This window comes from Salmo salar, chromosome ssa11 (genome assembly GCF_905237065.1).
Source record: "Salmo salar chromosome ssa11, Ssal_v3.1, whole genome shotgun sequence".
NCBI lineage: Eukaryota > Metazoa > Chordata > Actinopteri > Salmoniformes > Salmonidae > Salmo > Salmo salar.
In genome coordinates, this window is record NC_059452.1 from 95583673 (window position 1) to 95598587 (window position 14915).

The following is a 14915-nucleotide window of genomic DNA, read 5'->3' on the forward strand; positions in this document are numbered from 1 at the left end:
GTTTCCTTCGACACATTGTTGCGGCTGGCTTCCGGGTTAAGCAAGCAGTGTGTCAAGAAGCAGTGCGGCTTGAGGTAGCGTGTTTCGGAGGACGCGTGGCTCTCGACCTTCGCCTTTTCCGAGTCGGTACGGGAGTTGCAGTGATGGGACAAGACCGTAACTAGCAATTGGGTATCATGAAATTGGTGAGAAAAATGGGTAAAAAGTACAAAAAAAATAAAATGCAATTTGCACTGATAAACATTGGGGAATAGTAGCCTGCTCGGCCCTTCTTCAACTTCTCTGCCAATGCACGCTTGTCCTAACCCATGTTTTGACAATTGAATGGGAACTGCCTACTCGCCCATTTGATCGATGCCAAATACATTTGAAAAAATAATATGATGGGAAAAAGTCGGCCACTCACCCACTCGCACAATGGCATGACAACCTCCCAGCAGCTAGCTAGCTAGCTAACGTTAGGCTCCGGGTTTTTAGCTTGCTAAAGAAATAGCAACAAAAATAGATACACTAGTTTATTAGCCACATTACGACTGACTTGTGATCATTGCCCGTGCTAGATTGATTGTATTGACATTCCCAGCCTTAGTAACATTGTCCGTTTTTGTCCAAAATATTGAGTCATTGAAACTGAAACGGTGCATCCTGAATGGAGGCAGTAAACAGTGTACCAGGCCAGCTGTGATTTACAACCTGATAGCAATATGTTTTGGACTAACAAGAAATGTATTGGTGAATTCATATTAATCATGCATTGAACTGCATCCATCTATTCTGCCAACAATACACTTACTCTACTAGTCTTGCTAATACCCACCTCTCTACGTCCTTGACTTGAGTCTGCAACGGCTACTTTGGTGTGTCTTCTCTGGTATTATGGCGGTCCGCAAACAAATGTCATAGGTGCATGCCACCACCTACTGTATTGGCTGTGTATTAGCCTATTCTCTATATCCTCTATGATTTACGTTCCATTCCTGCGGTATAATTGACAACAATGGCCATGAACGCCTAAAAACCAACCTTACTGAAGCACATGTTATTCCTATCACTCTCTATTGGCCTCGGCCAACACAGAGATCCTCTTAGGATTCTTCACCCTGGATACATCTTCTTCGACTACTCTCTTCAGTGCCTCTGCAAACGACACCTTCTGCACTACTCTGATCATGGCAACCTCGACCTGTCTTTCTCTCACCGGACACCTCTGATCTCCAGCACCATGGGTACCCCTACAGTTAACGCACACACTTTTGTTCCACTGATACTACACATTCCTTTGTCTCATGTCCTCCTGCACACTTCTCACATCTCAGAATCTCCCTGCTACACACTGCTGCCACATTACCATAAGTTTGACACCTAAAACACTAATGGATTTGGGACAAAAGCTCTCACGGGATAACTGACAGATCCTAACTTGACTTTATCTGGTAAAGACTTTCCAGTAGTCCAGACTGTGTCTTTTCCATTTCACCGGGTCTACGTCCTTGACCACCGGGTCTGCGTCAAACCAAATGGCGGGCGTCACAGACACAGGGAATCTTCCACTTCAGTTGATCTTCCTCAACACTTAACGTCACGCAAGTTATTTGTATTTATTATGGATCCCCATTAGCTGGATCCCCATTAGCTGGATCCCCATTAGCTGGATCCCCATTAGCTGGATCCCCATTAGCTGGATCCCCATTAGCTGCTACCAGAGGGAGCAGTACCCTGATCTGGACAGGAAAGCAAGTCACAGTTCATGTCCCCAGTCGCGTTGTACGGAGCGCATGCTCCCTCTGGACAGCAGAAACGCACACAATCTACATGATACCACTTAGAGTCACTTTCACCGAACAAACATTCCCTAACCTCTTTTCCACCCAACCTGACACCACATATGGATCACCACATATGGATCAGCCAGAAGGCAAAGATCCATTCTCTCAAAGTCTCACTCCCACTGGGCCAAAATCACCTTCATCACCATCTGGACGAGGCCTGAACTCAGCAGTCCTCATCGCATGTACTACATCCATACCCTCGTCAGGTTCCATCTCTGAGCTATTAGAGCACGTATTCCTCTTTTGCACTTGACTCCAACCATCCTCACCACATTGCTTCCCAGTACACTCAGCTCCTTCGTCGGTCATCACTGCATCTGCACCACAATTATTTAATTTTCCTTCTCGAGCTCTTCCAAAAGTTCTGTGCAATCCTCCATTCCATCAAAACATGTCACTTTTCTCCTTATCTGCCATCTTCCCCTTCGACAGATCTTCCAGAAGGCTTCTGCTATCCCCCACTCTATATTTATAATACACTATATATACAAAAGTATGTGGACACCCCTTCAAATGAGTGGATTTGGCTTTTTCAGCTACACCCGTTTCTGACAATTGTATAAAATCGAGCACACAGCCATGCAATCTCCATAGACAAGCATTTGCAGTAGAATGGTTTTACTGAAGAGCTCAGTGACTTTCAACGTGGCACTGTCACAAGTCAGTTTGTCAAATTTCTGCCCTGCTAGAGCTGCCCCAGTCAACTGTAAGTGATATTGTGAAGTAGAAACATCTGGGAGCAACAATTGCTCAGCTGAAGTGGTAGGTCACACAAGCTCACAGAACGGGACCGGTGACTGCTTAAACGCATAGTGCGTAAAAATCGTCTGTCCTCGGTTGCAACACTCTCTACCGAGTTTCAAACTGCTTCTGGAAGCAACATCTGCACAAGAGCTGTTCATCGGGAGCTTCATGAAATGGGTTACCATGGCTGAGCTGGTACATACAAGCCTAAGATCACCATGCGCAATAACAAACGTCGGCTGGAGTGGTGTAAAGCGTGCCACCATTGGACTTTAGAGCAGTGGAAATGCGTTCTCTGGAGTGATGAATCACGCTTCACCATCTGACAGTCTGACTGTCAAATCTTGGTTTAGCGGATGCCAAGAGAACGCTACCTGCCCCAATGCATAGTGCCAACTGTACATTTTGGTGGAGGAGGAATAATGTTCTGGGGCTGTTCATCGTGGTTCAGGTTAGGCCCCTTAGTTCCAGTGAAGGGAAATCTTAATGCTGCAGCATACAATGACATTCTAGAGGATTCTGTGCTTCCAACTTTGTGGCAACAGTTTGGGGAAGGCCCTTTCCTGTTTCAGCATGACAATTCCCCCATGCACAAAGTGAGGTCCATATAGAACTGGTTTGTCAAGATTGGTGTGGACGAACTTGACTGGCCTGCGCAGAGCCCTGACCTCAACCCCCATCGAACACCTTTGGGATGAATTGGAACGCCGACTGCGAGCCAGGCCAAATCGCCCAACATCAGTGCCCGACCTTGTAGCTGAATGGAAGCAAGTTCCAACATCTAGTAGAAAGACTTCCCAGAAGAGTGGAGGCTCTTATAGCAGCAAAGGTGGGACCAACTCCATATTAATACCCATGATTTTAGAATGAAATGTTTAAGCTGGTGTCCACATACATTTGGTCATGTAGTGTATATTCCACTTCCTCCTTTTTTTCCTTGTCTGCCAACTTCTTTGTTACCTTCTGTTATGTTTGCAATTATCTCCAGTACTTAAATTTGACTGCTGTCATCGCGAATCCCCATGGACCTGCTTCAACCTAACTAACCTGGTTCAGCTTATCAACCAGCTAATTATTAGAATCAGGTGTGCTAGATTAGGGTTGGAGTGAAAACCTACAGGAGGGTAGATCTCCAGGAACAGGGTTGAAGTTAAAACCTACAGGAGGGTAGATCTCCAGGAACAGGGTTGGAGTGAAAACCTACAGAAGGGTAGCTCTCCAGGAACAGGGTTGGAGTTAAAACCTACAGGAGGGTAGCTCTCCAGGAACAGGGTTGGAGTTAAAACCTACAGGATGTTAGCTCTCCAGGAACAGGGTTGGAGTGAAAACCTACAGGAGGGTATCTCTCCAGGAACAGGGTTGGAGTTAAAACCTACAGGAGGGTAGCTCTCCAGGAACAGGGTTGAAGTGAAAACCTACAGGATGTTAGCTCTCCAGGAACAGGGTTGGAGTGAAAACCTACAGGATGTTAGCTCTCCAGGAACAGGGTTGAAGTGAAAACCTACAGGATGTTAGCTCTCCAGGAACAGGGTTGGAGTGAAAACCTACAGGAGGGTAGATCTCCAGGAACAGGGTTGGAGTTAAAACCTACAGGAGGGTAGCTCTCCAGGAACAGGGTTGGAGTTAAAACCTACAGGAGGGTATCTCTCCAGGAACAGGGTTGGAGTGAAAACCTACAGGAGGGTAGATCTCCAGGAACAGGGTTGGAGTTAAAACCTACAGGAGGGTAGCTCTCCAGGAACAGGGTTGAAGTGAAAACCTACAGGATGTTAGCTCTCCAGGAACAGGGTTGGAGTGAAAACCTACAGGAGGGTAGATCTCCAGGAACAGGGTTGGAGTGAAAACCTACAGGATGTTAGCTCTCCAGGAACAGGGTTGAAGTGAAAACCTACAGGATGTTAGCTCTCCAGGAACAGGGTTGGAGTGAAAACCTACAGGAGGGTAGATCTCCAGGAACAGGGTTGGAGTTAAAACCTACAGGAGGGTAGCTCTCCAGGAACAGGGTTGGTGTTAAAACCTACAGGAGGGTATCTCTCCAGGAACAGGGTTGGAGTGAAAACCTACAGGAGGGTAGATCTCCAGGAACAGGGTTGGAGTTAAAACCTACAGGAGGGTAGATCTCCAGGAACAGGGTTGGAGTTAAAACCTACAGGAGGGTAGCTCTCCAGGAACAGGGTTGGAGTTAAAACCTACAGGAGGGTAGCTCTCCAGGAACAGGGTTGGAGTGAAAACCTACAGGATGTTAGCTCTCCAGGAACAGGGTTGAAGTGAAAACCTACAGGATGTTAGCTCTCCAGGAACAGGGTTGGAGTGAAAACCTACAGGAAGTTAGCTCTCCAGGAACAGGGTTGGAGTGAACACCTACAGGTGGTTAGCTCTCCAGGAACAGGGTTGGAGAGCCCTGTTCTACATCATGGATTTTTATGTCAAATAGAACCTATTTTTAAAAACTCTTATAAAGTTGGTTTTGTAGCCTAAACTGTGAATGAGATTTTTTTTCACTTATATTATGATTGTCTTTTTGTTTCATATCTGCAAAGTAATTAAAACGCTGTTAGTTCCACTTTACGACTTTAAAAAGATAACACAGATACTGTACATAGAGGAACACAATGGTGATGTCATCTTTCCTACAGACCATTGGAGGCTGGTGGGTGGAAATATACAAGGACAAGCTCATTGCAATGGCTGGAATGACATGGAACGGTAACAAACACACAAATAAATTTTAACTCTTTCTTTATTCAATTTCAGCCATTACAATGAGCCATCTTTGTTTCAGCTCTGCAGGATGCTTTTCCTCCCAGGTAATTCGTAGCTTGTGTTTGGGGTAATGCAATTAAACGTGACAATTTTTTTTTTTTTCAGACGATTGATTCACCATAGCCTCAATGTTTGCTGGAGGAATGAAGACATCCAAGGACTAAAATTAACTCAGATTATTTCTAATTTGTCTTTCTCTTTAGCCTTTAGTCCCTTTGAAGGGTAATACATTGACATCGTTTGGGATTATAGCACGGTATGGTATGACGTTTTTACGGTGGTAGTGACTTCTAGTCTGACTGTCAAAGATACAGCATATTACCCAGACTCCCGATGTGGCACAGAGACCAATGTGATAAACATCAGCAGCTGGCCGTTCTTACAGAAGTATAGCATGCAATGACATCTGGGGTCTTTTTCAATAGCCAAGCTCTGTATCATTTCTTTGCTATTTTAATCAAATCAACTTTTTGTCACATGCGCCGAATACAAGTGTAGACTTTACAGTGAAACACATACTTACAAGCCGTTAACCAACAGTGCAGTTCAAGACTTAGTCTCTGCGAATCTTATTGATACTGCATGCTTTCTGGCAGCGTTCCAGCTGTTCCTTGACTCCGTGGATCAGAACCGGATCCATGTCCCGTGATCACACACTGCACATCCTCTTTGGCACCAGCAGAGAGCCCAGAGCATCCAGACCATCTGTCAGGAATAGCGGACTTTAACCAGAGTAATTAGGGAATCACGCCTTCTGCCATCTGCTCTAAATGTATACTCTGTATGATGTATACTCTGTATGATGTATACTCTGTATGATGTATACTCTGTATGATGATCGCCTTCTGCCATCTGCTCTAAATGTATACTCTGTATGATGTATACTCTGTATGATGTGCACATGCGAATAGAATGTCATGTCTACTAGTACATCATTTGAATAAATAAAATAGCTTAACCGTTTAGGGGGGGAGTAAACAATGGAAAAATAACATTTGCACATCCAGTACACATATTTGTTATGCAAAGTCTCCTATGACAACAAAAACAATCCCGCAATAGGTCCTTAGTTTTGTGGTTATGATAAGGAGAGTGAATCGCTGAAATGCATTACTGTTCAATTTACAGTTGAATAACCAAAAGATTGTCTGCTGAGAATCACAGACAGATGTGACATACATTGGACCAGAGGTTGATGTGGCTGTAATGTTCTGTTAATACACAAGATAAGTTGTCTGTCTACAGTGGAAATGTGTTTACAGAAATGTGACTAACTCAGAACTGTTTCGGTTTATTTTGCAGATAAAAAAATAAATATCATCACAAATAACATCCGAGTGTTCCAGGGGTATGAAAAACTAAACCTTCGGTCTATCATTGGCACCGCAGGAAGTTCAATGTTTGTTGAGCACCATAGTGCTGCTTTGGAACACAGGTGATGGATGGCTGAGCACAGCTGCAGCCCTGCTTGGAGGGTCTAGCCTATAGCCTCTCTCAGTGACAGGATGACTATGCCAGAGAGCACTACGGTTTTCGTTAATCTGAGCTTCCCCGTGGAGTGGAATCAGTCTGACTCCAGACCGGAGACACCTGACAAGGAGAAGAACTGGCCTGCTCTGCTCATCTTAATGGTCATCTTCTTCACTGTGGTGGGCAACATCCTGCTCATCCTGGCTGTGTCTCTGGAGAGGAAGCTGCAGAATGCCACCAGCTTCTTCCTGCGCTCCCTTGCTGTGGCAGACATGCTTGTGGGTTTTCTCGTCATGCCGGTCTCACTGATCAACATTCTCTATGGTAGGTAGGTAGGTGGTAGGTTGAGCTCTTTTAGCAAAGCAGCATTTGTTTACCCTCTGAATAATGATCAATTGAAAGCAGCTAGGGATACGAGGTTTTATTGTGAGGGGATGTTCGAGTGGATGAGGAAGACGGTGAGGAAAAAGATCCTGGTTAACATGTTATGGAATGTCTATCGGAGACAGAAAGACATTCTAATGTGAGATTACCCCATTCCCACACAATTCCCTTATCTCAGTAAGCCCCATTACTTTGAATGGCATTGAAGAGTTTGTTTATTTTAGATCAAATGGGTTTGTGTGCTAATGTGCAACAGCCAGATAAACTCTTCCCTCATAAACATTCATTATTTTCATGTCATTAAGGATGAAAGACTTTGATCCATTACATCATTACATGATTTTTCTAGTTACATCATGGCAGTCTATTTGATGATATATGAGACTGAAAAATGACCTTGGATTTATTTGCCTGGTCACAAAGCAGGTGTGCAGATTTGATAATGAAATATCAGTAATTGTTAGTGAACTGTGTCTGTCCATCCCTCAGACTACGTGTGGCCCTTCCCCAGACCCCTCTGTCCTGTCTGGATCTACCTAGACGTGCTGTTCTCCACAGCATCCATCATGCACCTGTGTGCCATCTCACTGGACCGCTATGTGGGCATCTGTGACCCCATCCAACATAGCCGCTCCAACACCCTCTCCAAGGCCAAGGCTAAGATCGCCCTCGTCTGGACCATCTCCATAGGTGAGTTCATGCTGACAAATCAGGAGGGGGAAAAACGATTGAACAAGAGATCTAGCTAAATAATGTCCTCCTACTGTGTTGTCTGTGTGCCTGGAGAGATAGTGAGTTACTATGTGACATTCTTTCTGTTTTGCCTTTTTGAAGAAAAAAACATCAGTGCTTTTTTTCTACAGTCTGTCAGAAAGCCAAACGGACCCGTTTTCTCTGACCTCTCCTGGGGCTCCCTGACATCTTCACGCTGAGAGATGCTCTAAACAGGGACGACAGGACAAGCCATTATGGTCTCATGGCTCAAGGCTTTTTTGGTTTCACAGAAATTGGACAGCCAGTCAACCTGTTAGCTTGTTGACTTCATCTAAAAACCTCAATCCACTTTCTCTGCCCTCATGTGCTTCCTTGAAACCACCTTCTGGTTGTTTAATCATTATGATTACCTCTTCTAATAATATAATGTTTTTGAGATAGATGTAGCCATGTTTGTGCATTGGTTTAAATATGACAATAATAAGTGATATTAATTGTCCTGTGAACTCCATGTCCATCTCTCTCTCTCTCTCTCTCTCTCTCTCTGACAGTGATCTCCATGTCCATCTCTTCTCTCTCTCTCTCTCTCTCTCTCTCTCTCTCTCTCTCTGACAGTGATCTCCATGTCCTCTCTCTCTCTCTCTCTCTCTCTCTCTCTCTCTGACAGTGATCTCCATGTCCATCTCTCTCTCTCTCTCTCTGACAGTGATCTCCATGTCCATCTCTCTCCCTCTCTGACAGTGATCTCCATGTCCATCTCTCTCTCTCTCTCTCTCTCTCTCTCTCTCTCTCTCTCTCTCTCTCTGACAGTGATCTCCATGTCCATCTCTCTCTCTCTCTCTCTCTCTCTCTCTGACAGTGATCTCCATGTCCATCTCTCTCTCTCTCTCTCTCTCTCTGACAGTGATCTCCATGTCCATCTCTCTCTCTCTCTCTCTCTCTCTCTGACAGTGATCTCCATGTCCATCTCTCTCTCTCTCTCTCTCTGACAGTGATCTCCATGTCCATCTCTCTCTCTCTCTCTGACAGTGATCTCCATGTCCATCTCTTTCTCTCTCTCTCTCTCTCTCTCTCTCTCTGACAGTGATCTCCATGTCCTCTCTCTCTCTCTCTCTCTCTCTCTCTCTCTGACAGTGATCTCCATGTCCATCTCTCTCTCTCTCTCTCTATTTCATGTCCATCTCTCTCCCTCTCTGACAGTGATCTCCATGTCCATCTCTCTCTCTCTCTCTCTCTCTCTCTCTCTCTCTCTCTCTCTCTCTCTCTCTCTCTCTGACAGTGATCTCCATGTCCATCTCTCTCTCTCTCTCTCTCTCTCTCTCTTGACAGTGATCTCCATGTCCATCTCTCTCTCTCTCTCTCTCTGACAGTGATCTCCATGTCCATCTCTCTCTCTCTCTCTCTCTGACAGTGATCTCCATGTCCATCTCTCTCTCTCTCTCTGACAGTGATCTCCATGTCCATCTCTCTCTCTCTCTCTCTCTCTCTCTCTCTCTCTCTCTCTCTCTCTGACAGTGATCTCCATGTCCATCTCTCTCTCTCTCTCTCTCTCTCTCTCTCTCTCTCTCTCTCTCTCTCTCTCTCTCTCTCTCTCTCTCTGACAGTGATCTCCATGTCCATCTCTCTCTCTCTCTCTCTCTCTCTCTCTCTCTCTCTTCTGACAGTGATCTCCATGTCCATCTCTCTCTCTCTCTCTCTCTCTCTCTGACAGTGATCTCCATGTCAATCTCTCTCTCTCTCTCTCTCTGACAGTGATCTCCATGTCCATCTCTCTCTCTCTCTCTCTCTCCGACAGTGATCTCCATGTCCATCTCTCTCTCTCTCTCGACAGTGATCTCCATGTCCATCTCTCTCTCTCTCTCTCTCTCTCTCTCTCTCTCTCTCTCTGACAGTGATCTCCATGTCCATCTCTCTCTCTCTCTCTGACAGTGATCTCCATGTCCATCTCTCTCTCTCTCTCTGACAGTGATCTCCATGTCCATCTCTCTCTCTCTCTCCTCTCTCTCTCTCTCTCTCTCTCTCTCTCTCTCTGACAGTGATCTCCATGTCCATCTCTCTCTCTCTCTCTCTCTCTCTCTCTGACAGTGATCTCCATGTCCATCTCTCTCTCTCTCTGACAGTGATCTCCATGTCCATCTCTCTCTCTCTCTCTCTGACAGTGAATCTCCATGTCCATCTCTCTCTCTCTCTCTCTCTCTCTCTGACAGTGATCTCCATGTCCATCTCTCTCTCTCTCTCTGACAGTGATTTCCATGTCCATCTCTCTCTCTCTCTCTCTCTCTCTCTCTCTCTCTCTCTCTGACAGTGATCTCCATGTCCATCTCTCTCTCTCTGACAGTGATCTCCATGTCCATCTCTCTCTCTCTCTCTCTGACAGTGATCTCCATGTCCATCTCTCTCTCTCTGACAGTGATCTCCGTGTCCATCTCTCTCTCTCTCTCTCTCTCTCTCTCTCTGACAGTGATCTCCATGTCCATCTCTCTCTCTCTCTCTCTCTCTCTCTTGACAGTGATCTCCATGTCCATCTCTCTCTCTCTCTCTCTCTCTCTCTCTGACAGTGATCTCCATGTCCATCTCTCTCTCTCTCTCTCTCTCTCTGACAGTGATCTCCATGTCCATCTCTCTCTCTCTCTCTCTGACAGTGATCTCCATGTCCATCTCTCTCTCTCTCTCTCTGACAGTGATCTCCATGTCCATCTCTCTCTCTCTCTCTGACAGTGATCTCCATGTCCATCTCTCTCTCTCTCTCTCTGACAGTGATCTCCATGTCCATCTCTCTCTCTCTCTCTCTCTCTCTCTCTGACAGTGATCTCCATGTCCTCTCTCTCTCTCTCTCTCTCTCTCTCTCTCTGACAGTGATCTCCATGTCCATCTCTCTCTCTCTCTCTCTGACAGTGATCTCCATGTCCATCTCTCTCTCTCTCTCTCTCTCTCTCTCTCTCTCTCTCTCTCTCTCTCTCTCTCTCTATCTCTGACAGTGATCTCCATGTCCATCTCTCTCTCTCTCTCTCTGACAGTGATCTCCATGTCCATCTCTCTCTCTCTCTCTCTCTCTTCTCTGACAGTGATCTCCATGTCATCTCTCTCTCTCTCTCTGACAGTGATCTCCATGTCCATCTCTCTCTCTCTCTCTCTCTCTCTCTCTCTCTCTCTGACAGTGATCTCCATGTCCATCTCTCTCTCTCTCTCTCTCTCTCTCTCTCTCTGACAGTGATCTCCATGTCCATCTCTCTCTCTCTCTCGACAGTGATCTCCATGTCCATATCTCTCTCTCTCTCTCTCTCTCTCTTCTCTCTCGACAGTGATCTCCATGTCCATCTCTCTCTCTCTCTCTCTCTTGACAGTGATCTCCATGTCCATCTCTCTCTCTCTCTCTGACAGTGATCTCCATGTCCATATCTCTCTCTCTCTCTCTCTCTGACAGTGATCTCCATGTCCATCTCTCTCTCTCTCTCTCTCTGACAGTAATCTCCATGTCCATCTCTTTCTCTCTCTCTCTCTCTGACAGTGATCTCCATGTCCATCTCTCTCTCTCTCTCTCTCTCTCTCTGACAGTGATCTCCATGTCCATCTCTCTCTCTCTCTGACATTGATCTCCATGTCCATCTCTCTCTCTCTCTCTCTGACAGTGATCTCCATGTCCATCTCTCTCTCTCTCTCTCTGACAGTGATCTCCATGTCCATCTCTCTCTCTCTCTCTGACAGTGATCTCCACACCCATCCCTGTGATTGGCCTGCATGACGAGGGGAAGGTGTTTGTCAACGGGACCTGTGTACTGAACGAGCACAGCTTCGTCCTGATTGGCTCCTTCGTAGCCTTCTTTGTCCCTCTGGTCATCATGGTGGTCAGCTACTGTTTGACTGTGCGTGTTCTGCAGCACCAAGCTTCTGACTTCCTGCATGGAGGCCAGGCTTCAATCAACCGGCCGGCCCTACTCAGGATCACCCCAAGGTCCCCTGCAGGGGACAGTCTCCGTCTCCTCAAACAGGACCCTGCCCCTGAGGCCTTGCCAGCTGTTGGTTCCTCCGATGTTTCCGTCTCTCAAGCCTCCCTTCAACCCATCTCTCCAGCAGGGAGACAGGAGCCAGGGGGAGCTGGCATGGCTCAATCAATCAAAAATGAGAGGAGAGCTTCCATGGTCCTGGGTGTGGTGTTTTTCCTCTTCCTGATGATGTGGTGTCCATTCTTCATCACCAATGTGCTGAGCGTGTTGTGTGAGGACTCGATAATAAGCCTGTGCAATAAGCCCGTGTTGGCAGGGCTCCTAAAGGTCTTTGTTTGGGTGGGATATGTCTCCTCTGGTGTCAACCCACTGGTCTACACTCTATTCAACAGGACCTATAGACAAGCCTTCCACCGCTACCTACAGTGTATCTACCAAAGCCCGCCAGCCAAGAGCACCAACAGTATTTCTGTTAATACCGTCACGCCTATTCTATGCAGTAAAGATGCCAACGACAGTAGCCGTAACAGCCACAATGGGCATAAAGGGGAAATGAAAGGAAGAATGGGGTTGGAGAGAGAGGGTACAGGGTCTGGGATGCTTGAGAAGTTGGCCAGTGTCTGTCCCACCACCGCTGAGGACGTCAGCTGTGTCTGAACTGGCTGGCTGGCCGACTGTCTTTCCCCTCCAGGCTCTCTACATACAAAACATTGTTGTGACACAGCTGTTGCTTCATGTCACTGCCTGGATTCTCCAGCTCATATTCCTGTTCAATCACAGGAGATGTACTGGATTCTCAATCTCCACTTCCTGTTCAAACACAGGAGATGTACTGGATTCTCAATCTCCACTTCCTGTTCAAACACAGGAGATGTACTGGATTCTCCAGCTCCACTTCCTGTTCAAACACAGGAGATGTACTGGATTCTCCAGCTCCACTTCCTGTTCAAACACAGGAGATGTACTCAATGTCTCCCTGTTGCTGGACCTGTAAACATGACTCAGTGAGATATGAAATAGTGTTAAGTCTGCACAATGTGACCAAAGACATGTGTCAGAATTTAATTACAGCTAGTGAGTAATATGTGTGTAGTCAGTGTGGTTATTGTAATGAAATGTCTATTAACTGCACTACTAGTAAATCAAAAGGCGTTTGCATCTCTCACAACAGGGCTTTGAGAGGGTCATTTACAGGAAAACCACTTGCTGTATCTCTCTGTAATCCTGGAGCCACAGTGCCACCTAATGGAAATAGACTGTACAATACATAAAAATGTAATTTCTTACTAGATGTTTTTTTCTGTCTGTATGATAGATTCAAGTCAAAGATAATAGTATTGCACTTGAATGGGAAACAGATGTCTTCATGAACAAGGAGTGGTTTCACTCCCCATTACCTCAAGACTGGTTCATATTTCTGACAGAGTGAGGCCAGGAACCACACCTTTTAGTATTTGTTTTCTTCTTAAATCATATATCACAGTCAACTTTTACTAGTTACATTTTTATATATTTTTCCCCCCTCTGAAATACTGTATTAAAATATACAAATGAGGTGATATCTCATTAAATATGCACATATTTTCCTATTATGCAAAGTGAGTTTGGGAAACCCTGGTCTAAGGATAACCACTGAAAATGTTGTGAATGCAGATGCTTCTGAGGCTGAGAACAATTTGTTGGCGTGTGGATAGAGTCTGACTTTCGGGAAATGGCAGTTAAAGACAAACCCTATGAATTTAGACAACCAAACGTCATACACCTATTTAGACCCAATCATCAGATCTTCAAGGTAAGTTACTACATATAGGCCAGTTTGTAACATTGAAATGGGCTTTTAAATTATGTGTGATTCAATGTAGTGAGTTTTGAAATTATGGATGTATGTCCATTTAAGGGGTTACAATTCATTACATTTTGATGATGGTAGTAGTATGATAAACTAACAAAAGTAATAAATATACATTTTCATCAACTTGTTTTTCTTTTTAATTTATTGGACCAAAATACCAAAAAATCTCGAAATTGATAAGTAAATGCAAAATGTAATTTAGGCCTGTGGTGCTTAATATGATATGATCTGTGTTTTTCCTTCTTCAGTTCTAACGTATAGGGCTCTATTTTCGGCTGGCGTTAAGGCGGCGCCAGTGTCAAACGCATGTTAGTTTGCAATTTCGTCATGTGAAAACTTGTGCACTGGCATTTTCCAGCCCTAACGCCAGGGTTGGTAATTTACCTGTCTAACATCAGCATGCTTGGGCTCAAATGGGCGGGGTGGAAATATTTGAGGCGTGTCTTTAAAAACATGATCTTTAAGTGGTAATTTCCGGCAGTGCTGGTCGGGATATTTAAGACCAACCAAAAGCTGGTTTTAGCAGTAAAGCAGTTGGTTATGGCATGAATTTTGACCGCACCCTGCCCATTATGTGCATTGAACAAGATGTGAGTTGGTGCCTGTATACTTCCTATTTAGAAACATAAAACAATCATGTTTTTTTTCCCCATTTAGTTTTATTTGATTGAAAACCAAGCATAGCCTCCTGTCACATCCTGACCATGGTAAGCTGTTATTTTCTATGGTAGAGTAGGTCAGGGCGTGACAGGGGGGTTTATTCTATGTGTTCTATTTCTATGTTCTTAGGTTCTAGTTTTTGTATTTCTATGTTGGTTTGTTTGGGATGATCTCCAATTAGAGGCAGCTGGTCCTCGTTGTCTCTAATTGGAGATCATACTTAAGTAGGGGTTTGTGTGTGGGTGATTATTTTTGAGTAGTGTTTGTTTCTCCTCTGTGTCACGGTTTGGTTTTTTGTCTATTCAGTTATTTGATGTATTGCATAGTTTCACAGAGTAAATAAAATGTGGAACTACACACAAGCTGCACCTTGGTCCTCTCCTTTTGACAGCCATGACACCTCCCCTCCTCTCAATGTCTGTTTTATTTTTGTTCTGCCCAATGTAATCAAGTAGACTAGTCAAGACCGTTGATAAAGTGTTTGGCTCGTGAGACTGTTTGGAAATCTTAATCACCAAAGCTTAATTAAAATATCCAGTCTGAGAGGAGGTAAAC

At 45.0% G+C, this 14915-nt stretch overlaps 1 protein-coding gene across 1 annotated transcript; it reads left to right on the forward strand.

Moving 5' to 3' along the window:
* Window positions 1-6648: 6648 nt before the first annotated feature.
* On the forward strand, window positions 6649-14387 carry LOC106563717 (5-hydroxytryptamine receptor 2C-like). The gene is made up of 3 exons (XM_014129527.2): window positions 6649-7130; window positions 7680-7880; window positions 11610-14387. The coding sequence occupies exons 1-3, from the start codon at window positions 6842-6844 to the stop codon at window positions 12503-12505; spliced, it is 1386 nt and encodes a 461-aa protein (XP_013985002.1). The 5' UTR covers window positions 6649-6841; the 3' UTR covers window positions 12506-14387.
* Window positions 14388-14915: the final 528 nt, after the last annotated feature.

Bases quoted from the DNA above. Each gene is read 5' to 3' on its own strand.
- LOC106563717 (XM_014129527.2), top strand. From the start codon at position 6,842: ATGACTATGCCAGAGAGCACTACGGTTTTCGTTAATCTGAGCTTCCCC. The intron at 7,131-7,679 runs GTAGGTAGGTAG...TCCATCCCTCAG, and splicing joins ACTGATCAACATTCTCTATG to ACTACGTGTGGCCCTTCCCC. The intron at 7,881-11,609 runs GTGAGTTCATGC...TCTCTCTGACAG, and splicing joins CGTCTGGACCATCTCCATAG to TGATCTCCACACCCATCCCT.